Source organism: Populus alba, chromosome 12 (assembly GCF_005239225.2).
Source record: "Populus alba chromosome 12, ASM523922v2, whole genome shotgun sequence".
Lineage (NCBI taxonomy): Eukaryota > Viridiplantae > Streptophyta > Magnoliopsida > Malpighiales > Salicaceae > Populus > Populus alba.
The window spans coordinates 4,159,821-4,186,974 of record NC_133295.1 but is presented as its reverse complement, the minus strand read 5'-3'; the positions used below and the strand labels follow the sequence as shown (position 1 = coordinate 4,186,974).

General features: G+C 32.0%; 3 protein-coding genes across 4 annotated transcripts; 1 reads left to right on the top strand and 2 right to left on the bottom strand.

Moving 5' to 3' along the window:
- Window positions 1-10,763: 10,763 nt before the first annotated feature.
- Window positions 10,764-12,419, bottom strand: LOC118044304 (U-box domain-containing protein 21). Its single transcript, XM_035052554.2, has one exon. The coding sequence runs from the start codon at window positions 12,180-12,182 to the stop codon at window positions 10,863-10,865; it is 1,320 nt and encodes a 439-aa protein (XP_034908445.1). The 5' UTR covers window positions 12,183-12,419; the 3' UTR covers window positions 10,764-10,862.
- A 1,859-nt stretch (window positions 12,420-14,278) lies between these two features.
- Window positions 14,279-22,710, bottom strand: LOC118044302 (extra-large guanine nucleotide-binding protein 3). Its single transcript, XM_035052544.2, has 8 exons — window positions 21,664-22,710; window positions 21,443-21,580; window positions 20,311-20,415; window positions 20,014-20,199; window positions 19,274-19,451; window positions 16,883-17,124; window positions 15,264-15,433; window positions 14,279-15,171 (listed from the first exon to the last, which is right to left on the bottom strand). Exons 1-8 carry the CDS (start codon window positions 22,576-22,578, stop codon window positions 14,589-14,591), a joined length of 2,517 nt encoding a protein of 838 aa, XP_034908435.1. The 5' UTR covers window positions 22,579-22,710; the 3' UTR covers window positions 14,279-14,588.
- A 2,109-nt stretch (window positions 22,711-24,819) lies between these two features.
- Window positions 24,820-26,963, top strand: LOC118044306 (UV-B-induced protein At3g17800, chloroplastic). Of its 2 annotated transcripts, none has more exons than XM_073412862.1 (4): window positions 24,820-25,016; window positions 25,114-25,228; window positions 25,661-25,962; window positions 26,057-26,963. In XM_073412862.1, the coding sequence occupies exons 2-4, from the start codon at window positions 25,124-25,126 to the stop codon at window positions 26,835-26,837; spliced, it is 1,188 nt and encodes a 395-aa protein (XP_073268963.1). In that variant the 5' UTR covers window positions 24,820-25,016; window positions 25,114-25,123; the 3' UTR covers window positions 26,838-26,963. The 2 variants fall into 2 exon arrangements, with proteins under 2 accessions (XP_073268963.1, XP_034908446.1); XM_035052555.2 differs by having other exon boundaries at window positions 24,822-25,016; window positions 25,114-25,246.
- The last annotated feature ends 191 nt before the right edge of the window (window positions 26,964-27,154 follow it).

The window sequence follows — 27,154 nt, the reverse complement described above, 5'->3', positions numbered from 1 at the left end:
CGTATTTATTATGAATAAAAATTTAATTTATCTTTAATATTTATATAATATTATATTAGTGAATCTAATATTTGATTTGTGAATCTAGAATATAGATAAAATTCATGGGACAAAATTATTCTGCAAAGAAAATTATAAAATTGTTATAATTATGAGATTTCTATTCCATTAAAGCATTATTCTTAAAGTGTTTTTGGTTGATACTCTCTTACATATTGGATATTCATTAGAGCTGTAGAAATTGATACTTTTTTTTTTTTTATATTATGAAAGTAAACAACTATTCTCTTAAGCTGGAGGTATAAGAATATGTAGAACTAATATATAGATGCTTGTCATAAGACATGTATATTGAACTAACCCGCATAAAAATTTCATATGAAAATATCACTTATATCTATGGAAAGACTCATGTGATAATTGTGTAAGTAATCATTAGACTTGAGACCATTAAATTATCTTTTATAAGGAGTTTTAATCATGTTACATGTTATCTTGGTAAATGTAAGAAATGGACAGACATTGGATATAACATAAACTCTATGAATATATTTGAGTGATCAAGAGAGGATTTATCACCTTAGATGAATTAGAAAAATTGTTTCACATGTTCTCAAATAATATTAATTTTTAAATCCTTACGTGAGGTGAAATGAGATTTGAAAAGAGTTTTAAATCTTATTCAAATTATCAATAAATATAATATTACGAACAAATATGATTTAACATGGCAGACACTTTTCATGTTAAAATGTCTAAATCGAAACATTATTGATGAATGTATAATAATTATATCGAGGAACTGATCATTAAAAGGTTAAGTCAAGCCACTTATGATTTTCATATTATTTAAGGGATCATATCAAGTTGTTAGACAGTGCACTTGATATTCAAATATAAAGTAAATTAAATTGTTTGATTTATTTAATTTTATTTATTAAAATTATAATTTATATTTGGTCCAACATATTAAGAACCTAATAGGTTACACATATTGGGAACCATTAGTCCGAAATTAAACTAGTATAATTAATTAAGTGTGGCTTGATTGAAAATAATTTTAGAAATTAAGCTCTAGAATGTATTTAATTCAAGGATTATAATTTCAGTCCTAGAATAATCAAGTAGGGACTTGATTGATTAATTTTTTAAAATTATCCTTAAGTACTATATAGATATTATATAAAGGAGCAAATATATATTTTTGTTATTTATAGGATTTTTAGGATTCCTTATAAATATAAAGTTATGCCTCTTTATTTTGTAAGAAGTTGTCTATTAAACAAAAAAATTACATAAGTCACAAAATAAAGAGCTAGCACTCTAGACATAGCAATCCATCTCTCATAAATAAGGATTTAAGATATTTCTCATTGGTAGTTAATGTGGATTATTGTTGAAGACCGAAAAATTTGATGGCTTCTAGATTGCGACAACGCAGCCTTTAAAGAATTATTCAAAACTGAAGAAGATCATATTTTCAGGTAATAAATTCTTAAATAACTTTAGATTTGTCTAACAAGATCTTAAAAACTCCCAAATAAGTTTTTATTATTATTTTCATTGCATATATGATATTCAGGAACCCAATAGTTTATATGTGTGTGTGAACACTATTTCTCCTCAATTCAAAAAATTCTAACTATGATCTTGACATTGAAGTGTTAAATCCTACAAACAATACTTCATCTCCAATATATGTAATCTAATACCAGCACAAAAATATGATTTATATTATTCTCTAACATATCCTTTCAAGTGAAAGCTCTTCGGTCTTGAAACTTGCATAGGCTCACATTACCTTGTACTTAATTTTTATCAAATAAATAAGAGATAATGAGATTCGAACTCGTGACCGCGTGGTCATTAAGATTCTGATATCATGTCAAATAACTATCTCAATCTAATAACTTAAACTGTTAGATAATATTTTAAAATATAATTTATATTATTTTCTAACTGTAGGAATACTCTCCAAGACATTTATATATATTATTACGAAGAAACCTAATCTCAATGAGCAAAAGCACACTGAACATCATATATAGTAATACAGGGACTTTCCACCGAATGACAGTGAAAGTAGACTTTCATCGATCACGGTATATCTCCATTGAAAAGTTATATATATATATATATATATATATATACAAACGCAAACCCATCGGATTTCTGCATTTGGAATTTGTTTTGAGCTCTTCCCAGAAAGGACTTCGAAAGTTTTACCTGTGGACATTTCTTGTTATCTAAACAAGTAGGGCTTCGTCACATGGGCTTGCTTTAGCCCATTCTTCTTTCTTCTTGTATTACTTTTCTTTTTGCAGTTCTAATTTAAAAGTCAAATTGTATTAAACACCCTATTTTTTTTTTTTACCTTTTAACATATTCTAATTTTCTGAATTTACCAAAAAAAAAAGAGATTGTGACGGAAATGGAAAAACATATTTAGTGGTATAAATGAAAAAACTAAATTATTACATTTTAATATCTTTCTTAAAAATTGTGCGTACGTTTTTATTTAAGATACTTAATATAGGATCGAGGGAATTTTTTTCCTCTAAATTTTTTTAAAAAATAATTTTTTCATATTGAAAAAAGAAAAGAAAAGAAAACACTCAACAACAATTCTTATTCTTAAAAAGCATTTCCTTGCAAGTTAGTGTTTTTAATTTTATATTTTCTTACTTATTAGGTTTTAATTATTTTGAAGGAAAAACTATTTTTGCTTGTGAATACATACACTGCAAACATTAAATATCTACATATTATTTTCATGTTGTTGCTTCATATATACCTTTTGTTTATCTTCTTCAAATCGATTTTTCACTTCGTGTTAATATATAGTACATGGTCTTGGAATAATTTTCATAATATGAGAGGAAATATTTCTAGACGAATTTTGAATATTGTTTTAAATTAATTTTTTTATGCTTCAGATATCAAAAATTAATTTTAAAAAATAAAAAATATATTATTTTAATATATATTCAAACAAAAAAACATTTTAAAAAATAATATCTCCACTAAACAACCTTTGGCAATTAAGTTAAGGTTCAAACGTCAAATACGTTAAAGTAATAAAAATTCTCATGAATCTTCAAATACTAGCTTGGATATAGCCTATCTTACACAACAGCAAAGAGATATATTGGTCTTGATGCTGCTATATAACTGTAAGTACAAAAATACAGGCAAATCCCCCTTGTTATTATTGCCTCCAAAGTCTGGTCTCTTAGTTTTTTAAATTTATACCCTAATTCCTTTTATCTTGACTTGAACGTGTTAAATAAGTAATTACAAGATGTTGTGATGCACGAGCACAAGGATTAGATGAAGCGGGTTAGTTTTTCTTTTCACATAATTATGTAAAGCAATCACAGGATTTGTAAATACCTCTTCTCCTTTCTCACCACCAAAATATGAAGTGGGTTAGTATAATATTCTTGTTAAGGTTTATAGCCAATATTCCAGTCTTGCCTAAAAAGCTAACCTGCTAGAGAGAGAGAGAGAGAGTAATCACATATGGCGTTCTGTAGTGGAATGATAGTGGTAATTTAGGGGATAATGAACCGATGGTGACATGGTGGTAATGGAGTAAAGGTGATGGTGATCGAAAGAGGAATGATGATGGAGTAAAGGTGATGGTGATCGAAAGAGGAATGATGATGGAATAAAGGTGATAGTTATGGTGGTGGCGGGCAATAGTGTTCGGTGACAGCAAACAAGGAGGAGGAGGAGGAGAGGTGATGGTATTGGAATATGGCAATGGCGATGATATAGTTGCATGTTCAGGTGGTTGTGATGGTTAATACTAAAGTGATAATATTGTTTGGGTGTGTTGATTTTTATGTTTAAAAAAATAATTTTTTTTTATTAATTTTTTTTTATATTTTCATATCATTTTTAATGTGCTGATATCAAAAATAATTTTTTTAAAATAAAAATAACATAATTTTAATGTATTTCCGAGCGAGCAACCGTTATCACACTCCCAAACACCTCCTTAAGTAAATTTATGAGCAACCATGTAAAGTTAGCTTGGTGAAAAAAAAAAAAAATAGAAGAGTAGCTTTTTCTTTTTTTGGATATAAATATAGTTTATTCCTCTTATATATTTATAGGCTAATTTCCTTCTTTCAACATCAATAGATTCAAGAAATAATAGTGTAGTTTAACTAATTAGATTTTAAGTTTGTTTTCTAGAGATCATCAACTCGATCCCACAAATTTCAGGGTTATTGAAAATTTATATAGTCGTTAATTTTAAAGTAAGTGGAATTAGTCGAGATATACGCAAGCTGACCCGGACACCTATAATAATAATAATAATAAAATTTTGATAGCACAAAATAAATTAGATTCATGTATGTCTTTATGGTAAGCCATTAATCATTGATAGTTGTAGTATTAATAACAAATCGAGTACAATTCTCTGAATGTAAAATGATTATTTATGATTTATGATAGTGGTCATGTCCCTAATAAATATTAAAACAAAAAAACAAATCTCTAATAAATCATAAAATCATGAACATATCAGATTCTTAGGTGGAATCACCACCTCTTTTTGCTTTTGTTTTACTATATTATTATAATAACATATGAATTAGAATATGAATAGAACTTCTATACATCATTCTTCGAGGTCAACATAAGAATATTTTTTAATTTAAATCCAATTTTTTTTCCTAAAAACGATCCAAGTTTGACATTTGACATTAATCTATTTTCTTTATAACATAACTTATGCAAAACAAACACTATCTAATTACTATAAAAAAGAATTTAGTTACAATATTATAGTTGTTAATTAATTTTAAAATTTAAGCTATTTCATATACTATCTATAAAGAGAGGTATACACACCGACAAACAATTAAAATATTAGTGATAAGAAATGAAATCGATCAGGTGCCACCAGGCTAAAACATAAAGTTGCTGATCCTGACATGGGAAAGATCAAAGAAAGTACCGGGAAATTGCTAGTTCATGTCTTTTAGCTTCAGTACTAATCCACAATTCCACAGCAAAAACCTTACTTGATTAGACAAATCAGAGAGGACAGTGTATATATATATATATACAAACAAAAGTAACCATGTTTGGTTTTTTAAAACATTAATTTTATTAAAAACATGGTTATTTAGAAAATATTTTTTTTTAAAAAAATCTTACATCAAAATGAGAAAAAAAATAGATAAAACAAATAAAAAATAATATCAGTAAAATTCTATGTTAATTTGTTCAAAATTTAATGTAATATGCTTTAATTATAGAACTTCAATTAGTAAAAACAATAATAAAAAATTTAAGAATCATCCTAGTAGATGCTCAGTGAATAAGAGTTTAGGACAAGAGGTTTGCTTCTTTCTATGTTTTCAAGTTCGAATCAAGTGGGTGATAATATGATGGTTATTGAAGGTTTACATGTTCATTAACTTTAGAACCCGTAGAATTAATCGAGAAGCATGCAAGCTGACCTAGATAATTACGTTAATCAAAATACTAATAATAATAATAAAGAATCAAGCTACGTGCAAGCTGACCCGGACAACCACATCAATCTAAATAATAATAATAACAATAATAATAAAGAATCAAGCTACATGAATCAAGATTTACAGTATATTTAGTTTTTCAGTAACCATGTTAAACTGGTTCCAATATGGTTTATTCTTCTTTTTCTTTCTTTTCAAGCACATTTTTTGTATTAATTACGCTGCGAAAGTGTTTTGATCTTCCATCTGGACATGTATAAACGCGTTGCGTGTTTTAGCTTCTACTATTTTTCAAAAAAAAAAAAAAAAAGACAATTCTCATTGGTGATATGCTTTAATTATGCATGTCAGTTTCTTTCTTTTGAAAAAATGAAAAGGCAGGCTGCTGGAGAACGATGGTATGGATGTCCATATCCTGCCGCATACTAGCTCGATGATATAATTCCAAATTAATGAGTATCACGTCAAAAACGTGCACCAATTTATTAAACACGATAGTGACCCAGTAATTGTGTGTTTGTACCGCGGTTCTTAAGAATTTGAAAATTTTTTAAGTTTTTTTTTTTTTAAAAAAATTATTTTGATATATTAATATAAAAAATAACTTTTAAAAAATAAAAATATATTATTTTGATGTGTTTTTAAATGAAAAACACTTTAAACTATGACCGCTACCATATTTTCAACGCACATCTTAAAATTTACTTAACATAACTAGGTTTTTGGCTACTTAATTAAACCCAATTCAAATTCCAACCCAAATTAAGCTAGAATAGCAACCGTGAAGGAAAAATCAACAAAACATCATGGTTTTAATAAAAATGGTTAAATGAATGACTTATAAGTTGATTTAGTGAGTTAACTTTTTTTCAAGTCGGTCCTTAAATATTGGGTTAAGACTGTGAGTCTTGTGCTTTGCTGTATAATATATAAACAAAATCTGCTTTCAAATTAACCACGTCCTAGCTTGATCTGTATACTGTGAGTTTCGCTAAATTAACGGTAAATACTAACGAAGCACCAAATTATCTGCAGTGACCTAATTGTATCTTCTTCGAAAGCACAGCTGCTATGGTATCTTCTGTACGCAATTATGTATACCAAAAAGCTTGTGTCCATGGACATATCACTCAATGAATAAAAAATTAATGGGTATACACTTGCTCAACTAAGTCAGTCCCGGGTGACCTTTTTTTTCTAAAATCACCAATTCGAAATATCACAAATCAAAATGTAACTGTAAGTTTACATGGTCGTTAACTTTAGGGTCTCGGAGGATCAATCGAGGTACGCGTAAGCTAGCCTAACACTTACTATTAACAAAAAAAAAAAAACATGTCTGAACATCTGATATGAATTCAGCTATTTCTGCCATAAATTCACCTCACTTGAGACCAATTAAGTTCTAGCCAATAAAGCCAAGCTTGCCTTGTCGTGCAGGAGCTTGAAAACATGAACATCTTCCTTGTAATAACTTCGTATGGAAGAAGGAAAAGAAAAGAGCCGCGTGAGACCATATTGCAAATGGGAAACACGTTTATAACTTGTCAAGAATTCGCATTCACAAATGATCGAAAATTAATGCCAAGAGAACAATATTATATAATCATCATTCGAAAACACATGCACATGCCGCAAAAGGAATAGTATATATTTTGCTTCAAAATCCCTTTCGGTGTGAGCATGATTAAGAGCATGGTACAGTACCAATGATAACTATTTTGGGGTTACATTTGAATAAAATAGCAAATTAAATCAGCATAATATACTTAAAATTGATCGTAGCATTAGATCATGAACATTGAATTGATGTTTAAAATACAACTTCTAAGAAACAATATATGTTTCTATACAATTGGGGGACATGAGAAGATATCTATATGATTGTGTATCGATTAAGAACTCAGCCTCTGTTCATAGCATAGATGCACACTTTTTATATGCTTTTTAATTAGGCCATGTTTAAGGTGTTGATTAGGTATATTTTGTTTTTTTTTTTCCATGTTATGATATTGAGTTCATATTAGGTATATATATATTAACGTTAACATTAACCAGAAAAAAAAAACATAAAAAGTATGGTTAAGTTATTGTAATCACACCCATAAAATGATGATTTTTTCTTCATTTGTTTTTAATTGAACCCTTTAACAATTTAATATTTTTCTTCTTTTTAATTTCATCATCTAATATATATTAAGTTATTTTAAAAATTGTGCTTTGTATTTTTTTTTATTGGGTTATATATTGATCTCATGAATTTATTTTTTTTCTTGATTTTAATCTTCAATATTAGATATGTTAGAAGTGTCTTTTATAATTTTTTTTTAATTTTTTCTATAATTTTATTTTATTGTTTAACAATAGGCTAACTTTCTAAGGGATTACTCCAATCTCTTGACTCAGGTCGCAGATTTGACAATTTTACCTGAGTTGACTCGATTTATTTTTTGGGTACCTTTTTAATTGAATATTTTTTAACTGAACTTAGCAAGTTGACACGGTTCATTTTTTTTTTGTTCTTTTTTAATTGAATATATGTTTTTTTTTTCAATTTCATCCTCCAACAACTCAATCTATTTTTTTTTTATTTAGTTTTTCTTAGCTTATATGTCAATATGATGTTGTTTAGTAGGCATCAGAATTTTTGTTTTTCAATTCGTTTTCTATAGAATTTTTCTAGTCTCATCTATTTATTATTTTTTTCTTGATTTCAATTTTCAACATTAAATCTATTGGAAATGAAACTTTTTAATTTTTTAATTTTCTTTTTATGAAGTTACATCGATTTCATGACCAAGATCGCGAGTTTAACAGGTTAACCTGAGTTGACTTAGATTGTTTGTTTTTTGTCCTTTTTGTTGACTTTTTTTTTTTCGATTTCATGTTTTCAACATTGGGTTGGTTATCTCGATTGTGATTTTTTTTTTCTTTTTATGGAGTTATCTCGATTTTATAACTCAGTTTGCGAGTTTGACAGGTTGACTCGAGTGGTTGTTTTTGTCATTTTCTTTAATTTAATACTTCTTTTTAATTTTATCTTTCAATATTGAATTGATTATGAATTGATTTTTATAATTTATTTTGATTTGTTTTCAATAGATTTATCACGGTCTCATGATTCGAGTCATGGATTTAATAGATTAACCCAGATCGATCCAATATGTTACATTCTCAATATTTTTTTAAAAAATTCTCCAATATATCATCGTATTAATATTTTTTTAAAAAAAACATCCAATATATCATCGTATTAATATTTAAAAAAAAATCCAATATACATTATATTTTGAGTTTATAATTATTTTGTTAATATAAAACATGGTAACAAACACTTGATAATTTTTTTTATATTAAAAAAAAACAACAACAATAATAATAATAATAAAAACAATCCAACTCTCAGGGCATTGCAAGCCAATTTCTAGTTTTGCCTTGTGCAACTAGAGTTCACAAGGTGAGGAACGAAAACATGTGAAGCAAGATAGTCAAATACACCAATGTGACAGCCAGCTGAGGCAATTGATGGAGGTACTGTTCAAGTTGATTAGGACCTGTTCTTTATAAATCTGTAAATTAAACTTTAATCACTTTAAGAATGATTTTGGGTAGGACTATAAATCAATATAAAAATATTCAAAAACAAGTTTGAAGGGTCGATGACCTCTCTTTTACGTATTCAGAATCTGAAAACAATCATCCCATGTCCCTCCTCCACTTGTCCTCCTTTCCGCCGTGAAGAAACTCGCAGTTTGACTCTGAAGAAAATACATCACAATTTGACTCCTTGGTTTGAACAGATCAATATATAGTCTTCTTTGTTACAATATATATATATATATATATATATATATATATATATATATATATATATATAGCAAGTTTGAATGTGTATAAACTTCAGCTTATTAAACTGGAGAAGAGAGATTAAATGGTGTTTGAAATTGAATTCTGTATGTGAATTGTTCAAAAAACAACACTTCTTCATACGGCAGAATGACCGACGAAAGAAAAGAAAGCAGTTGTAGAAGAGTTGACAGGGAAAAACCCACTTTGATTAGGTCAAGAAGGTGCTCGGTCGCCACCACTTGTTCATCGCGGCTTGCAACCATTTTCATGGTCTATACGTCCAATAGTAACTATACCATTGAGCTTATAATGAACTGGCATCGTTTTTGTTTTCGATAAAATCTTGAATTCAAACATTTTATATAATAAAAGAATTAATGATATGTTTTTATGTTTTAAAAATATTTTTAAATTTTTTTATTATTTTCTTTGTTAATTAATTTTTTTATATTTTTAGATCATTTTAATGTGTTGATATCTAAAATAAAATTTAAAAACAAAAATATTGTTTTAATATATTTATAAATAAAAATAACAAACATGTTTTTATATATATAAAAAAGTTTTCAGGTGGTCAAATTATAACTATTGTATATACTTAAAGCGTAGAAGAAATAGATACAAAGAAACATAAATTGTTCCAGCAAAAAGTGATAAAAATTCTCGCTTATTAAAAAAATTTATATTTTAGTCTTTTCTCTTCTATTTTTCTTTTCTATTTGTTTTTTTTTACTTCTTTTTTAAAATATCTTCGAGCAAGATGTTATGTAAGTGAGTCAAATTAGTAATATGAATTTTTAAATAGTATAAATATAGGTTTTTTTTGTTAAGTGCACTTTAATGGTAAAAAATTATTTAAAAAAAATCAATTGTATTTTAATATATTTGATACATAACTATGTTAACAATTTGATATGACCTGGTTGATTTCACAGGTCTAAAGACAACTCAAATGATATCTTTCAATTAGCCAATATTAAAAGATAAAATTAAAAAAAAAAACAACTAGAATTAACTTAGGTGAACTCATCAAGTTCATAACACGAGTCATGAAGTCAGGATAATCTCATAGAAAATAAATCAAAAAAATATAAATTTAAAAAAAAAATCAAAGGAAAAAAAACCATTGAAAAAAAATATTATTACAATAAATAGTATTTTATAAGATTTTGATATTAATACAAAGAAAAATAATATTTTTATAAGAGAAATAGTATCTTAGTATTTTGTTGAGCATTCTTCTTATATCATATAAAAGAAGTATTAAAAAGTCAAAAATAAATAAAATTGTTTCCTATTTAGCACATCTCTTGAAGATGTCCGAATACCGTAAGTATTCAGTAATTACACTGAAATCTTTCATTATATGGAAAGGATTAAGAGAAGAAGATTCAGACTCATGCGATAAACCAAAAAAAAAAAAAGTATATATCTGTTGAATTAGTATTACAAATTACAGAATTGATCTGAAAAATGTAGAATTGATGAATATGATATTGCAAGATCTTGAGTGTTTCAAAATGACCGTTTTAGATTTTTGAAATCTACTGAGTCGATGCATTCCAATCCATCTCGGTAAGGACTCATCAGTTTCAGAAGTTCTGTTGTCTTCTCCTTCGTCTCATCTCCACAACCAAGCTGTAAGAGCAACACTAGCTTCTGAAATAAACCTACTTGAAGAGCCTCAACCAGGACGTTCTCTTCATGCTTCTTTCCATGCTTGCTAAGCTTCCAAATGGCGGAAACTGAGGACTGCGTCGCCATTTCTGATACCCTTAAGATTTTCTTCACCAAGACTGGACATGTTAGAGCATTCCTGAGGGCCTCTTCTCTTCCTTCTTCACAATCACAAAGTCTATCAAAAACACCTAATGCTTTCTCACTTGTGCTCCTTTCTGAGTCTGTGGTAACTTCTAGCAACAAAGAAACCAGGCCCATCTCCACTAATGATGATCTGGTCTTCATGCTAGTGGAAGAAGGAGATGATACCAGATAGAATATTACCATGAGAGAAGCTTTGGTGATTGCAGGGCAAATTGGGTTCTTAATGAGCCTAAACAGCACTTCATTCACCTCTTCAATGGCTGCCAATGCTTCTACCTGTTTTTGGTCTAAAGAAACAATTTCTCTTAATGCAATCATGGAGTCTTGCTTCGCCGAAAGATCTCCGCTTTTCAAGAACCACACCAAGCAGCGTAAGGAATCTTGCGAGCCTAAATGCGCTCGTGCTTCTGCATCAAGTGAACGTTGGAATATAGGAAACATCCAGTTCATGGCAGATAATATCTCCTCCAACACATTAGCATTTCTTTCAAAAGAATCTCTCGCAAATGAATCAAACGCAGCTGCAAAAACACTAATTGCTCCATTCGCCACGATACAACGCCTGTTACGCTCGCTTTCATTGCCCCATTTCTTGATTTTCTGCACCAGTTCTAGGCACCCTACTCCATTCAAACGCGTTGTCGAGTCCTCCAAACTAAAAAGAACCTCCGAGACCTGAGCTCCCAAAACCGGAACTCGAGGTGTTGGGATTCGTTCGACGCCATAGTTCCGATTCGCCACGCCCCAATCTTGAATCATTTTCCTAAGATTGTGATTAGGAATCTGATCAAAACTCCTTAGCACTTGATTCGTTACCGGGCACGTGAAATTCCCACCCTCGAGCCACGTTTCTATGCTCTCCCGATCATATGTTATCCCAGAAGACAATGTGACGGGATCCTTCATAAGATCAAGAGATATTGGGCAAAGAAACTGGTTTGGAATCACCAACTCCTGGACTTTAAACAGCTTTTCTCGAGCAGCTTTCTTCCTTCTCCAACTAAAAACCATGTTTTCTTTTGCCTGGACAAGATGCTAGGTGCTTTTGCCTTGTTAGTGAAATGTATATAGAATGTTTTGACTACGTTGTTGATCAAAATTAAGATGCAAAGATCTTTCTGCAAGTGATGATAATATTATGGCATTGGGTTTGGTTTGGTTGGTTTTTATAAGCAAAGAAACACGGCGGTATACAGGGGGCTAAAACGGTGTCAGCTTTCAGATTTTTGACGCCGCGTCCAAGGTTTAGACCTTGAAAAGTGAAACGAAAAGAAACGGAGAAGCGTTCAAATTGATGAATAGCATGTGTGTAAATACATAAATAAACGAAAACCGAAAGTCAGTAATATTTCGATGGAATTATTTATTTTTATTTTTGAATATTGAACGTTGAATGTTTGAAAGAGGGTGAGTCCGCTGTTTTGTCGTTTTGACGCGTTCCATGGAGATTTCTTTCTCTTTCTCCTTCAATAAGCTCCTTCCACGTTTCCTAGTTTTTACCAATTTCTTTTATTTTCAGAAAGACCAAATAAATGTTGTCTTCAATTTCTCTTTTGTGTGCGTACATGCAAATTTATTTATTAATTATTTTATGATTGAAAGATTCTTGAATACAATATTGATTTAATATATGAATAATAAGTCTCTAAGAATTATTTAATAAAAGATTTATTCTTAATTGATGCTTAAGTCAACACCGTAGCTAGAATAAAAATAAAATAAATAAATAAATAAATAAAAAGTTTTCTGATTAAGCTTTCGAAATTCTTTGGAAATTGATGGTACAAAATATTATTCAAACTAAAACTATTATAGTCCACAGAGCATGAGCTACTTGGATTGACATTTTCTTTTGCTATTTTGAGAGGAAGATTAATATTGATATTATAATGTTTGATGCAGAATATTATCTTATACATTTAAAAAGACTTTGCCTTTCTTATGGAGCTCCACCAGCGAAACTATTAAAATATTTGATGCAAAATAGTCTTTTCTCTTGCAAGTAGATCCTTTTATAGTCTATGGAGATGAAACTATACTTGAAATTACAAGTAAAATAAAAATAAAAAAATTTTTTAAGATAGAAGATTAAAACGTTAAACATGGATGGTTTATATGGCTAACTATAAATTTCCTATAATTTTTATTTTAGTACACAAGTTTACTTCTGTTTATTTTTGGTCTCCAAGTAATAGAAAAAAGAAAGAAACTTGTCTTAAAACAACAAGGAAAGAAAAAGATATTGATTTTTATTATTTCAACAAAAAAAATAATCAAGATTAGTGACAAAGGATTTCGATCAACAAGAGAAGTTTGAAGGTGATGATTTTAAATTTTTTTATTGACTAAAAAAATAGATCAGACTCTAGAAATATTTTTTTAAAAGTTTAATGTTGTGATTTTGAATTGATTATATGGTGTTTTGGGTTGGGAGATTGTTTTTTTTAAGATATGCATGTTATTTTAGAGATGAAAATAGCTTAAAGAATAGATTTTAAAGATAAAAAGAATCAACCTTTTAATTTTTTAACCATCACTAATAGCTAGAATCTATGCAGCTACCCAGCAACGGGTAGGAAGGCGGTGGATTAGGGACACCTTTTTGCTTGCTTAGTTTTTTTTAAATAAAATAAATAAATAAAAATAAAGGAGAGGAGTCGTCAGCTCCTTTATCCAAAATTTGAGGGGAAAAAATTAATAAAAATAATAATAATAAAGCCCAATGCGAGGCATGTGCTTTTAGTTCAAGCCAAGTCATCCCCGTACCCTAACCTGTTTATTTTTTTAAAAAATTTAATTTCAGCTTTTTTTTATAAATAAGTTTATTTTATATATTATTGAATAAACTATTATGGGTTCAAGCCAAGTCATCACCCATACCGTATCCTGGCATGGGTTCACGAGTACAAAGACAATCTGATAAACTATTGAATTATAACAGGAAGATACGGTGACAGAACCCTTGTCCGCAGGGAGACGGATCCGGCGGGAGGGACCGGAGGAAAGGCAGAGAGAGAACCCCCTGGTGCCACCTAGCTTTCACAATGCAACTATATTTATCCTTTTTTACTCACTTGTAAAAATTAAAAATCAGAAACCAAAAGGCATGCATGCAAACAGATTATCTCCTTCTATGTTAATTAAGAGGGAGGAATATACAAACTCACAAGCTCTCAGGGTAAAAAGTGCCAAAAACATTGCTCCGATCAGTTACATGATTCACATGAGCTGGTTTTACTCATAATTAACAGGACACTGTACAAATGGATAAATTCTCCCAAAGAATACCATCAGCTCCACCAAAACCAGATGGTGGTTTCGTATGAATCAATCGGCCTTGATCCTAATAACATCACACAGCAATTTCAAATTTACCTCACAGCAATCTCCTGGTTCAAATTGCTGGCTCATAGATGCCTATTCCTGTCTAATAAATGGGGAGGAGCTCATTTCTGTGCTATAAAACGAGTCTTCCATAGGGATTCCATACACGTTATCATGCTTTTCTTCATCCCACTTGAGGACCTCCCTTATGTACTTGAATGCTTCATCCACTGAAATACGTTCTCTAGCTCTGGTCTGACATACAAACAGCTTCTGACCAGTAAGTGAAAAATATAATTCCTTGAATTTCACTGCCACATAAAAGTATGCTTGCTGCGCCAGGGTTTGACTATTGTTATGGGGCTTCAAAGGCCTGAAGTCCTCGAACCACTCGCAAGCCGACAAAGGAACCTGGTTGATCTTTTCCTCCAATTCATCATACTTGTTCAGCAAAAGCACGAAAGGGGTGTCCATAAAACAAGGGTGCCTAACCAGGCTCTCAAACAAGTCTCTACTAGCAATCATTTTGTTACAAGGGGGACCTGTACCATGAGCCCAAATCTGGTCGTAGTCGTTTAAGGCTACACAGAAGATAATTGCCCTCACATCTTCAAACATTTCCAGCCATTTGCAGCCATCACGCAATCCCTTTGAATTTATGCGAATTAGTTGGTACCTGAGGCAATGGGAAATTTCCAGAGAGATGACAGAACATTACTTTCAGCAGCAGTGAAGGTAAAGATGATGCAAACAGAATGAAGATTTTACTTGGTCAAGGGAGGTGTACAGTCAAAGTTTTCATTGTATATCTCCGACATGGGACTTCTATCATCAAATGTGAATTCCATGCAGGCAAGACTGTTGTTCTGTGTGACTCCTTCAGCATATAAAATGTCCTTCTCTGAAGGTTCATATTCATTGCTTGATATCTCAATGGTCTGCAAGAAATAATAGCATAATTCACGAACTTAATTAAGTTTGAAATGGAAAATGATGGTTTTACAGTCAGGTAACATCAAAAAATCATTTCAAATCAAAAGCTTATCATATTAGATGAGGTCCCGAAAACAAGAAAAAAATCCCCACAACCCCTTCATTAAATTCCCTCATCAAATTTTTATCAAAAACGAAAATTCATTCATCTATTTGTACAAGGAATTTCATTTCATGCTAATGACACGATGTTATTATTACAAGGGAGAAGGCAATTAGAACACTTCTATTTTTTTTTTTAACTTAGGCAAACAGAACACTTGGTTTCAAGATTTTCAAAAAGGTTCAGGCATAACATCTATATGATACATACATGAACTCCAATATAAAATTCATTTCTTACCACATAAATATCAGACATCTCATAGTGAAGCAAGTAAAAAATACGAAAATTGTATAATGGAAAGAGCTTTATATTTAATGTAGCATTATCATGTACATTGCATCAAATGTATGATATCAAATATGCATACACACATGTCTGCACATGATACCTATTTGATTTATTCACCCAGATTCTAGTTGGCAAGAACTACAGAAAATATATGTTCCTTGAAAAAGTAGGTAAAAGATGCATTTTTACTCTGCCTTGAGCTATTCAATCACTTCCGCTAGAAATCAAACCAGTGTACTTGACAATATTGGAGATAAACAGATAGATTATCCCAATTCTAAAGGGAATAAAAGACTTCAACTGCCTCCACAATAAAATCATATCTAAAAATTGTTGAAATCCCCAGAAAAAGAAGCAAAATAAACCATCAAGGAGAAATAAATATTAACCATGAAAGACTCTAGAAGTTTTTCTGGTTGTTGAACTCTCAACAACAGTACTTTGAGTTCTAGACCCCATTACAAAAAATCAAGAAGTAAATCAGCTCAGAAGTTGCATCACTGTTACAAATGGAATGTTATTGAATCGGTACTTTCATCTAGTCAAATTGTTGTCCAAGTTGCATGGACAGTTTGGCATTCATGCTTCTTTTCTCGACTCTTCCATCAACAAAATTATCATGCCCACTTTACTAAGTAAGAGATTAACATAGATACTGATGCCACCTCATTATTCTTGGTTTTCTTTTTGAGGTTACTATCCTCTTGTTTTTCCATATATGTATTGGAATAAGGACGAAGGAAACTGAATCTGAATAAACATGATTTGGAGGAGCTGCCCGATAAAATTGCAGTGGTCTTATAACTGAGAGATACATTTGGCACAAAGCAAAACATTAGGCATCTAATCTACAATAATTATATCCTCAATTCAAAAATTCCAGAAAGAGATGAGAAAAGGAGCCCAAAAAAGGCATTATATGGAGCTAGACAAAATGAAATGGACAGCTTCTAATTGCTTGTAAATAAACAAAGCAAAAGTAGAGATGCTTGAGGCATACCCGATCTAAGAAATATTTAGCAACAACAGGAAGATGATGCAATTCTTCCCTTCTCTTGTACGTTTCCTGAATGGCAGGGTCCTTCCAGACCTCATCCACAATAGGAGCATACTCTCGTGTTGCAGCAGGAAAAAATGCATCCAAATCTCCCGTTGCCATGATATCTAATAACCAGTCAGAAAAATGCTTGAACCTTTGGTTAATGGAGTAGATGCATTTCTCACTTGTTTCGTCTCCTTCACCTGAAATTATTTCATGCTGAACCACTTACTAAGGTTTATTATGGCAACAGGCAGCATCAAATTACATTTATGCATATGCATATCATTATGGAAAGCAAGGCTTTCCCTATCATAGATGGCTAATGACTAATCCAACATCACACAAGAAGTTAAGTAAAAAGAATATCTACACAACTCTTGGAAATTGAGGACCTCAAACAGTAACTCTAGTGACCTATATGAAGAATTAAGGTAGCTATCATGCTGTTTCCAAACAAAGTAGATGAGACGGTGAGAGAGAGAGAGAGATCCAATTAAGGTAGCTATCATGCTGTTTCCAAACAAAGTAGATGAGACGGTGAGAGAGAGAGAGAGATCCAAGTGCAGATATTGGATAAATCACACAAACAGGCATCATTTGATCATGTTGTAGTCTTTTTCTAGTTTTATGTATTAAGTAAACATGATGGTGAATTCTTCCTACCCATCAAAGTCTCTTGAAAATAGACATATTCCTTCATGAACACTTCAACTCTAAAGCTTCTACATAAATGCTAGGCTATTGCAGAGTATCCTGATAGGGCCCCACCAATTGAGACTAAATCTATGTTCCTAGTCTCCCATGAGATATTTACCATTTTCCACTTTTATTTTCACACTAGACTTAGTAACAGCATCTTGCTCTGCATTGTCCACTCTAAAGTTTGTTAAGAAGAATATAAGCACTGCCTCTAATAAAGAAGAATCAGAATCTAAATATGCAACAAGTAACATGGTTATACTTGTGAAAGAGTCCATCATTTCTGATTCTGCACCAAAGAGAACAATCTATCTCATCTGATCTAGCACATAATTCCTTTCCAAAATGAATGTTCCCTCTCTGTGATGTAAGCAACCCTATAATTAGAGAACTCCTGGGTGAAATCTTACATGATAAAATATTTATTATGTAACTCTTAAGCATTGATGTCATATTTGTCACTGCCAGTAAAAACAAATCCCATCCAGACTGTTAGCATGATTGTTTTCATTTCTTGCTCCCACATGGATGGAAGACCTGATTTGATAGTCAACTTGAAGCCTTTTTTACCATATCATCGAGCCACGTTTCATAACATGATTCAAGCCTAGTTGAGTATCCGATCATTCAAATGCTAATCTGTCAGGTCAATGAACCTAGGAGCAGTTTCATTCACTTTCTCCTAGAGACACTGAGCAGGAAAGCCCTCTTATTATACTGTTAATTAAGTAGGCAGTCTTGCACTGTAGCTGCAAGATAAGGCCTGTGTTGATTAAATATTTGCTACAAGCCCTTGGTTCTGAGTTGATTGGCAACATATTTGTCACTTCCAGTAAAAAAATCACATCCAGACTCTGAGTATGAATGTTTTCATTCAATCTCTTTCTCAGAGTTGAAAGACCAGACCTGATATAGTCAACTTTAAGCCATATTTACCAAATAACTGAGTCAAACTCCTTATTAGCTTGCTTCAAGTCACAGTTACTTTATTCCAAATGTTAATCCATAATCTCAATGCACCCATAAATTTGCTCCAATTACTTTTTTCTAAAGACACCAAGCAGGAATGGCTATTAGTATCCTGCTAATTTAGGTGGCAGTCTTACACTCTGGCAACATGAGGACGCTTGTATGAATAAGATGGAGCTATCTATGAGAATCTTTTGGATTAGTCTACTCAAGTATCAGTAGAACAAATATAAATAGCATTTGCTTTTCTGGTAACACCATAACAACCCCCAACAGCTTTTAATATATTGACTCCACTTCTGTACAATTTTCATGTTTATTGTTTTTGTATTAACTAATCATTTTTCGGCATGCAAATGTGTTTTTTTCTAGACAAAGAAATTCGGATTATTTTTAATGGAAGTTTTGGCAAGCTCAATTCATGCTTTTATTTTCATTAAACTAAAATATTGGCAACAATATATGATGCCTTTGCACTTATCTTCTTGAAAAAATTAAAATTCATTTGAAAAACCACACTTTTCCTTTGATTTTAACAATCTAGCATATCTTTCAGCAATCCTATGAGTACCAAATGTTTGAATATTTCTTCAAATCTAGGAAAACTTAAAGCAGAAGTAAACAAGGTTCTCTGATTTATTATAAACTAGAAAACGAAGACAAAAATAGTAGTATTGAGACCTGAAGCACGTTCTTCAGAATTAACTGTAGCAGCACTCTTCTCCGTCAGATCCTCCTCTTCAAACCTCTCTCGTCCTTCAAGCAATATGCTAAGATATCTGTACATATTGCTTTGAATCATGAGTTTGATGTCCTGCAACTCTTCAGGGGTGAACCTATTCCCATATAAAAACTTGCCCTGTTCCATTGAAAGAGGAAATAATAAGAAATATGACAAGTGTTAAGCCAACACCCATCTCCATGCAAAGAATTGTTGCAAGTAAAACAGAAGATCAGAAGAATAATGTGCTAAAGACCATTAGAAGTAACGAATATTGTCCTTTTCTAAACAGCTATGACATTAATATATCACTAATTAATTAAGTGACATATACATGATGGATATCATCTGTGAGAGAGCCAAAAAGCCAGTTAAAGAATAACCAAAATAAAAATGATTGTTTTCAGTTTTGAATTGATAGTTTATATACTTTGTAAGAAATTAAAAAGTTAAGCCATAGCCTAAACACACCAACTACTCAAATTGCATACATAGCTTCCCATTAGCTTCCACCATGTGATAGGAAGTATCGGTGATCAATTAAAGAGAGGTAGTTATTTCAAACAAACATTTCAAGTTAAGCATGGTTGGAGTTACAATGGCAGCAACATGAAATGATGAGAATGATAAACAAACCCTAATAAAATGAATGTTTGTGATAAAATCAAATCAAAACAAAAATGATAAAACATGAACTTACCTGCTTGAAAATGGTACTTGTTCCGGATCCTTCTAACCCGAATAACAGAAGTTTATGGATCCTTCCTTGCTCCAAATACTCGGGCACAGACCTTCCTGAAAAGGTAGTAGGATCTTCTTTTGGCCCGTTAGGATTTCCAGGTGGTACAGGCAATGAAAATAATGAACAGATGAAACGAGTAGATGCCTGCCTACCAAAAATCAGATGACAACTGTATAAAATTCAATTCAAAACTGATTGTTGAATTTCAAAATTAAAACTCATGAGAGGGATATTATCTGTAGATTAAGAGATAACCTTTCCCCATATGTTTCCCTTAATATTATTTTGGCCTTCTTCCTCATAAGATCCATCATCATACAACCAGAAATGAGTATCCTTGGGGCACTGTACGTTCGAAAGCTGAAATGAATGTCAATTTAAGCAATGAGACCAAAGCCCAACCTCAACCAAACTATCACATGCAACCAATGAAGTAAAGGCAAACCTATCATAAAACTGCAAAGCACTTAAAGCTAAGTGCATGCACAACTGTAAAGACATCAAATATCAAATTTAAAACAGCATGTCATCAGCTTCCAATACAGTGCCACTTTGGGAACAAACAAGAACTAAAACACCAAGGGCATGTTTGCTTCTGCAAAATTCTCCAAATCTTCTGAAATTTTTCAAAGATGCAGAAATACTTTAAATGGTTAGGAATGAGAAAATCTTTTCATTCTTTCATACAATTTTGTTCTTTTCACCAGCAAACCCCCCCAAGACCCACACACACACGCACAAAAATAAAAAAACTTCCCATCCAAATCTCCTGTTGTCAGCAAGGGAATATCGAAGCAGGTTGTTGATGTCCTAGAGGAGTGAATTTCTTGAAAAAAAACTGTCATCGCACTTTGCACCAAATGAAAAATAAAGCAAGTTCTAGCTCCATTAGGTAAAATGTGTTAGCACAGTAGCAAGTATTTGCAGTATTTATCAGACCTGGTTCTTCCCTGAGGTAGTTCATAGATGAGATTCTATTATCAAAGTTCTCTTTCCATGCATGCCTCCAATTTTTATTAGCTGAATTATCTATCTCAGGTCAGCTTCCTCCCAAGTTGAAAGATTTCTTCCTTATTAAACTTAAGGTCAACTTGACTCATGTATGAACTCCTCTAAAACCATTCCTTATATCATATAACCTCGTACTACAGTATTCAGAACTCATGCAAATTATGACTATAATTATGCATTGCAAGGGCGACTAGCTCTACAAACAAAAGATTCATAACAATCATGTATAGTATTTAAATGTAGAATCTACACACCTCATCCCCAGAAAAAGCACTGGGCTTTCAAAACCTGGTTTTGCCACAATTACTAAATCATTGAAAATCATTTGTGCACTATCATGACAAAATGATATGCATAAGCAAAGAAATAAAGATACCTTCAACACTCTGAGCTCAGTCTTGGTAATCTCACGGCCATTTATGTAAACCTTTGTATTCCCATTGCTAGCATCCAGCCTAAGCTTACCCCCAACATTCAATTTGGAACTAATTATTCTATCTGGTTTCTCTCCCTCCTGAAATCAATAACAAAAGAACAATTCACAAAAAAAATAAACCATCTCAAAACCCAAATAAACTTTAACATTCTTTCTTTCACCTTCCCCCAAAGTCCCGAGTCCTTATCATACCAATACTTGCCAGGCTTCAACTTCTGCGGCGGAAACGCACACCCCAAAACCTCAGCCAGTTCCTCTTGTCTCAACTGCCTCCCATTCACAATCAACTGCTCCGGTCTCAACTGATTCGCAGCACACTCCTTCTCAGCCTTCATTATCTGCCTAACCTCCAGCGGACTACAAACCCTAGCCAAAATCCTCGAACACTTGCCTAAAATCGACCTCTTCGATTCATCAATCGGCTTCCCAATACAACTCACACACTTCCTCCCTTCTGGCATTGATCCCATCGCTTTCAACAAACAATTACTACAATACCTCTTCTCACAAGCCAAACACGATTCCCTCTCCTTCCATCTATTCTTCTTTCCACACCTACTACAAACGCCACCCTTCCTCCTCCTCACTCCTTTCCTTGTACTGCTTAAATCAGCATCCGTCGCTGTGGAGGAATATCCATCATCCTCCTCCTCCTCATCCCCTTCCTCAGTCTCCGAATCTTTCGGCGTATTAAACGTAACGGCATTCCCCCGCCTTCCTTCATCTCTTCTATCAATTTCCTCTTCTTTTTCAAGATTTCCTTCATCAACCTCTACTCTTGCTGGATAAAATCTTCTTGCGGTACCGTTTTGGTTACTGAATCTAGTGAATTTTGAAACTGGAGTGCTTGATTTTGATTTCGATTCTTCAGTAGAAGCGAGAGGGGAAGCCCGAATTGGGAGTAAATTAAGATTCAACGGGTCGATGCGAGGGACTTCGTAAGGAATTGGCGGGCCTTCGTATTCTACTGCGATTGAGTAATCGAGATGATCTTCGTCAGGTAACGGTGCTCCTGCTGGTAACATCTTCCGTATCACTTCTTCCCACTCGCTTCCTTGTTCTGTAGTCGTTGACATTAGAGGTTTTGTTTGTTTGGTTGCTGAGAAAGTGAGGGGAGATGTAGGTGAAAAGAGAAACTTGGTAAGAAGGGTCAAAGATAGAGAGAGAGAGAGAGAGAGAGAGGAAACGGAGTTCAGTAACGGAAGAAGAAGCCAAGTCCCCGGCGGCTGTTTATGACTCTGTTAGATTTGACGTAACTAATGATGTGTACGTAAGCATTATTTTTTGTGATAACTATGAATAAGTCCACCATTTAGTTAAATATTCCAAATCAGTACTGTAACTATAAATATTTCTATTTCACTATTTTATTTTTATAGACATATCGATTAAGTCCCTCAATTACATTTTTTTATTAACAAATCACAATTAAGTCCCTTAGTCTTTGATAACTCAACATCCCATTGCATATTATGCATCAAATTGATATAATGATTTACATTATTAGAATAGACTTTTCTAAAATATAGTGATTCAATTTAGTTAATAATTAACTATTCTCTTAACTTTTATAAATAGACTAACTTGAGAAAAAAGTATTTAATATATTTTATAGATAGATAAAATTAGCTTAGTTAATTCATTAGATCATATAATTTAGTTACCTGTATCATTATCCATGGAAAAAAAATATTAGTTTTTTGGTATTATTTACAGGTTTTGTCTTGATTAAAAACAAAATCCTATTTTTACCTTTGGCTTTAAGCTGTAAGAAATGTCAAAATTGAGTCCTTTTAATGAAAATCCAAGACAAACAAGGTTTTTTTTATTTCTGTGATCTAAAAACAGGGACAAAAATGTAAGTTGCAAACAATACTAGGGGGCTGGAATTGCAGGATTGATAATATCTAAGGGCTTGTTTGAAATTGCACCATAACTGGGGTATTGAAGTGTAGTTGGCTCGAAGTTTGGAGAGGGATTGACAGTGGCCTGGTGCTGTGTAGATTCGGTGCAAATACAATCTCAAAGTAGTAAAAAGGAGCCAGTAACAAACTAACAAGTGTGTCTTTGTTTATTTGTTGTTTGACTTTTGCTGTTATCCAGCTTTTTTAGGATTGTTTTTTATTTTTTAAAAGTAAATGGCAAAAATAAACCGGAAGTGTCTCGTTTTCTCACCTGCATTTCTCTGTGATTCAGTTTTTTACGTGATAAAATTGGGCTAAGAAGGTCATTTGAGTGACTACTTTTTTTTAATTATTATTAATATAAATAAATATTCGACTAGTTTATATATATTTTAATTAATTTTATAAATTTTAAAATATAATCATATAAACTTCTAATAATTATTATAATAACAGAACTTAAATTCTAAAATTACAGAAAAAACATATTTTCATCTTAAACTTTCATTATTTTATCACAATGATTGATTGACTTTTTTAATTACTAAACTAAAAGCTTAATTTCCTTTTGTTCTATACCAGGAAGAAATAAAAAATCATATCTAACTTTATATTTCTAGCCCGTTAAAAAAATCATTTATAGTGACACCACATATTCATTAAAATATTTCGATTGTTGCATATCCATGCAACCTTGGTTGTCTAAACGGGCTCAAAAAAAATATTGTTTTCATAGGCATAAAAATAAACATATTTTACTCGTGTGTTTTTCATTTTAATTTCTCTCTGAAACAATGCTGTAATTATAAATAAATCTTATTATATTTTTAATATAAATTGATATGATGATTATACTATTTATAATAAGTTAATTATTTAAAATACATTATACCTTCAATCCACTAAACTTTTTTGAAAATATAGAAAACTCGTGTTTGTAAAAAATATATTATATGTTTTGGATTATTTTGATATGTTAATTAAAAAAATTTAAAAATATATTATTTTAATATAAAAATATTTTAAAAAATAACCACAACCACACTTCTAAATAGATTTTTTATATATTTCTATAATATTTTAATAAAATTTATTTATATGTCTTTTTTTTTTTTCAATTTGGATTGTGTAATTGCGATACCTAGTAAAATCTACAAAATTTCAGCATTTTTTTTCAAGAAAAGTCTGATTACTGACAGGTTTATTATTTTTCAATAAAATACAAATAAAAAAATGATATAAATGAAAAAAAAAAAAAAGGTTTGAGCAGGTTAAAGTTAAACATGTTTCCAACTCGATTTCTTGAATGTTTTTTTTTTTTTTTTTATGTATAATATTTAACCTATGATGGCAAAAAAGAAACTAACTAAAACTCAAGGGACTAAAAACTTTTCTAGCAACAAGAGCAAGCTTTTATCACAATGACACAATCTAACGCTTTAGAAAACTGAGCTTCGCCCATTCAGAGCCACTGTAACCCGCCCACCACAGCTGACCAACGCAATATCCACCAGCTCGCACAAACAACGAACACCTACAATACATTCATCTCTCGCTCTCCTTGAAGAAAAAAGATAAAGTTATCGATCTTGTTTCAACTACTTGAAAAGGTAAGTATACATCACCGAATTCAAGCTAGAATCATCATCCTTTATTTTTTAAAGGGAATTTGATGGAATCTTACAAAAGGGTTTTTGGGTTTTGTAGAGAGGTGTAAATGGAAGCAGCTACAACAACTTTTATTGGATCTTCATTTGGGATCTCTAGACCTGCAAAATCTGTTGCTAGATCGGCTTTTTTAGCTACCAATGGGCAAGATTTTGTGCGTTTTCCTCATAAGGTACTACCGATTAGTCTCTTTTTGGGTTTTGGATAATTTCTCCTCGATTTTATATATGGATTTTGTGTCCATTGATAATTCATGGATAATCTATAGTATAATGCTAAAAGCTTTAAATTGTTTTCTATGATTCAATTTATTTCTTGCGGTTGCATGCTTAAGAGTGAATGAAGTTTTATGTTTTATGCAAAATATTTGTTATAAGAGATGAATTCCTATGTGTAATTCTGTTGGATTGTTGTTCAAAAATGAAGCTTTTAAGACCGTCTTACTTGAAATTTCAGCAAGTTTGTAATTTGTTTGGGTTTCATTAGGATTATTTAAAAGTTACTTTGTTGTTGTTGTTCTAGATGTTATATGGCTGGAAAGCTGGTGTTTGATTCCCTTTTCCTTTTTGTGTTATTTGGATTGCAGCATTATTCTTCAGTTTCATACTCGAAGCCAAGTCATAGGAGAGTGGCATATGGAAGCAAGAGATGTATGGGAGTGAGAGCATCATTGTCATCGTCTTCAGATTCATCGGGATCAATTGCATCAATTGCTCCACTTCAGCTTGAATCTCCAGTAGGGCAGTTCTTATCTCAGATTTTGATTAGTCACCCGCATCTTGTGCCAGCAGCAGTGGAGCAGCAACTTGAGCAACTTCAAACTGATCGTGATGCTGAGAAACAGAAGGAAGAGCCTTCTGCCACTAGCACTGATTTGGTATTATATAGGTTAGTTTTATGATATTTCTGTATAAATGTGGTTTATAGCTCCCGCCATTGATGCCGAAAGTTGAGTCTAATGATCGGTTTTTGACATTATTAGGAAAATTGCTGAGGTGAAAGCTATTGAGAGGAGAAAAACTCTAGAAGAGATTTTGTATGCATTGGTTGTGCAGAAGTTCATGGATGCCAATGTTTCTTTGATATCCACCATGGCCTCCTCTTCCACAGATCCATCTGGTGGAGTGGACACTCGGCCAAGCCAAGATGAGAAGCTTGAGCGACTCCACTCTCCTGAAGCCTATGATATGATTCAGAACCATCTAGCTCTCATTTTGGGAAATCGGATGGGAGATTCTACTGCTGTTGTTCAGATAAACAAACTCAGGGCTGGACAGGTCTATGCAGCTTCTGTGATGTATGGATACTTCCTAAAGCGAGTTGATCAAAGGTTTCAGCTTGAGAAGACAATGAAAATCCTCCCAAATGCTGTGGATGAGGGAGAAACAGATATTCATAAAGTTGTGTCTTCCCATCCAGAAGCCTTTTCTGATGGTATCAGTCATGGTGGATTTGGACATGGATTAAAGGCTTCCCGATTGCGGAATTATGTGATGTCTTTTGATGGGGAAACACTTCAGAGGTATGCAACAATAAGATCAAAAGAGGCTGTTAGCCTTATTGAGAAGCACACTGAGGCCTTGTTTGGAAGACCTGAGATTGTCATAGCACTTCAAGGGACTATTGATTCTTCCAAGGATGAACTAGTCAAGATCAGCTTTGGTGGTTTGAAAAGACTTGTTCTGGAAGCTGTAACTTTTGGTTCTTTCCTCTGGGATGTAGAGAGCTATGTGGATTCAAGGTATCACTTTGTTCTGAATTGAATAATGCTCACTTACATGCCTGCCTAAACGAATTTGTAGTAGAGGCACTACTGACCAAGCTTAAGCGCTATGTATGAGTGTAAATTTGGTGATAACTATTAAGAAATCTGTGCTAATTTTTCTGTATATGGTTTTGATGTTCTGTTTTCCTGTCGTGCTCTGCATCTGTGCATTACCTCATGGAGTGTTATTTTCTGTTCAAAGTTTCATCTTTTAACTCGATCTTCATTTTTTTTTTTAATTTCCAGAATTACAAGCAATATTTGCATGAATTTTGCACTGCGATGCTTAGAATTATCTGTCATAACCATGGGTTT

Coding starts and splice junctions, on each gene's coding strand:
- LOC118044304 (XM_035052554.2), bottom strand. CDS start 12,182: ATGGTTTTTAGTTGGAGAAGGAAGAAAGCTGCTCGAGAAAAGCTGTTT.
- LOC118044302 (XM_035052544.2), bottom strand. CDS start 22,578: ATGTCAACGACTACAGAACAAGGAAGCGAGTGGGAAGAAGTGATACGG. Junction 20,416..21,442: donor CTGAGCTCAGAGTGTTGAAG/GTATCTTTATTT, acceptor CATTCATTTCAG/CTTTCGAACGTACAGTGCCC. Junction 17,125..19,273: donor TTCTGAAGAACGTGCTTCAG/GTCTCAATACTA, acceptor AAATAATTTCAG/GTGAAGGAGACGAAACAAGT.
- LOC118044306 (XM_035052555.2), top strand. CDS start 25,124: ATGGAAGCAGCTACAACAACTTTTATTGGATCTTCATTTGGGATCTCT. Junction 25,247..25,660: donor TTGTGCGTTTTCCTCATAAG/GTACTACCGATT, acceptor TTTGGATTGCAG/CATTATTCTTCAGTTTCATA. Junction 25,963..26,056: donor ACTGATTTGGTATTATATAG/GTTAGTTTTATG, acceptor TGACATTATTAG/GAAAATTGCTGAGGTGAAAG.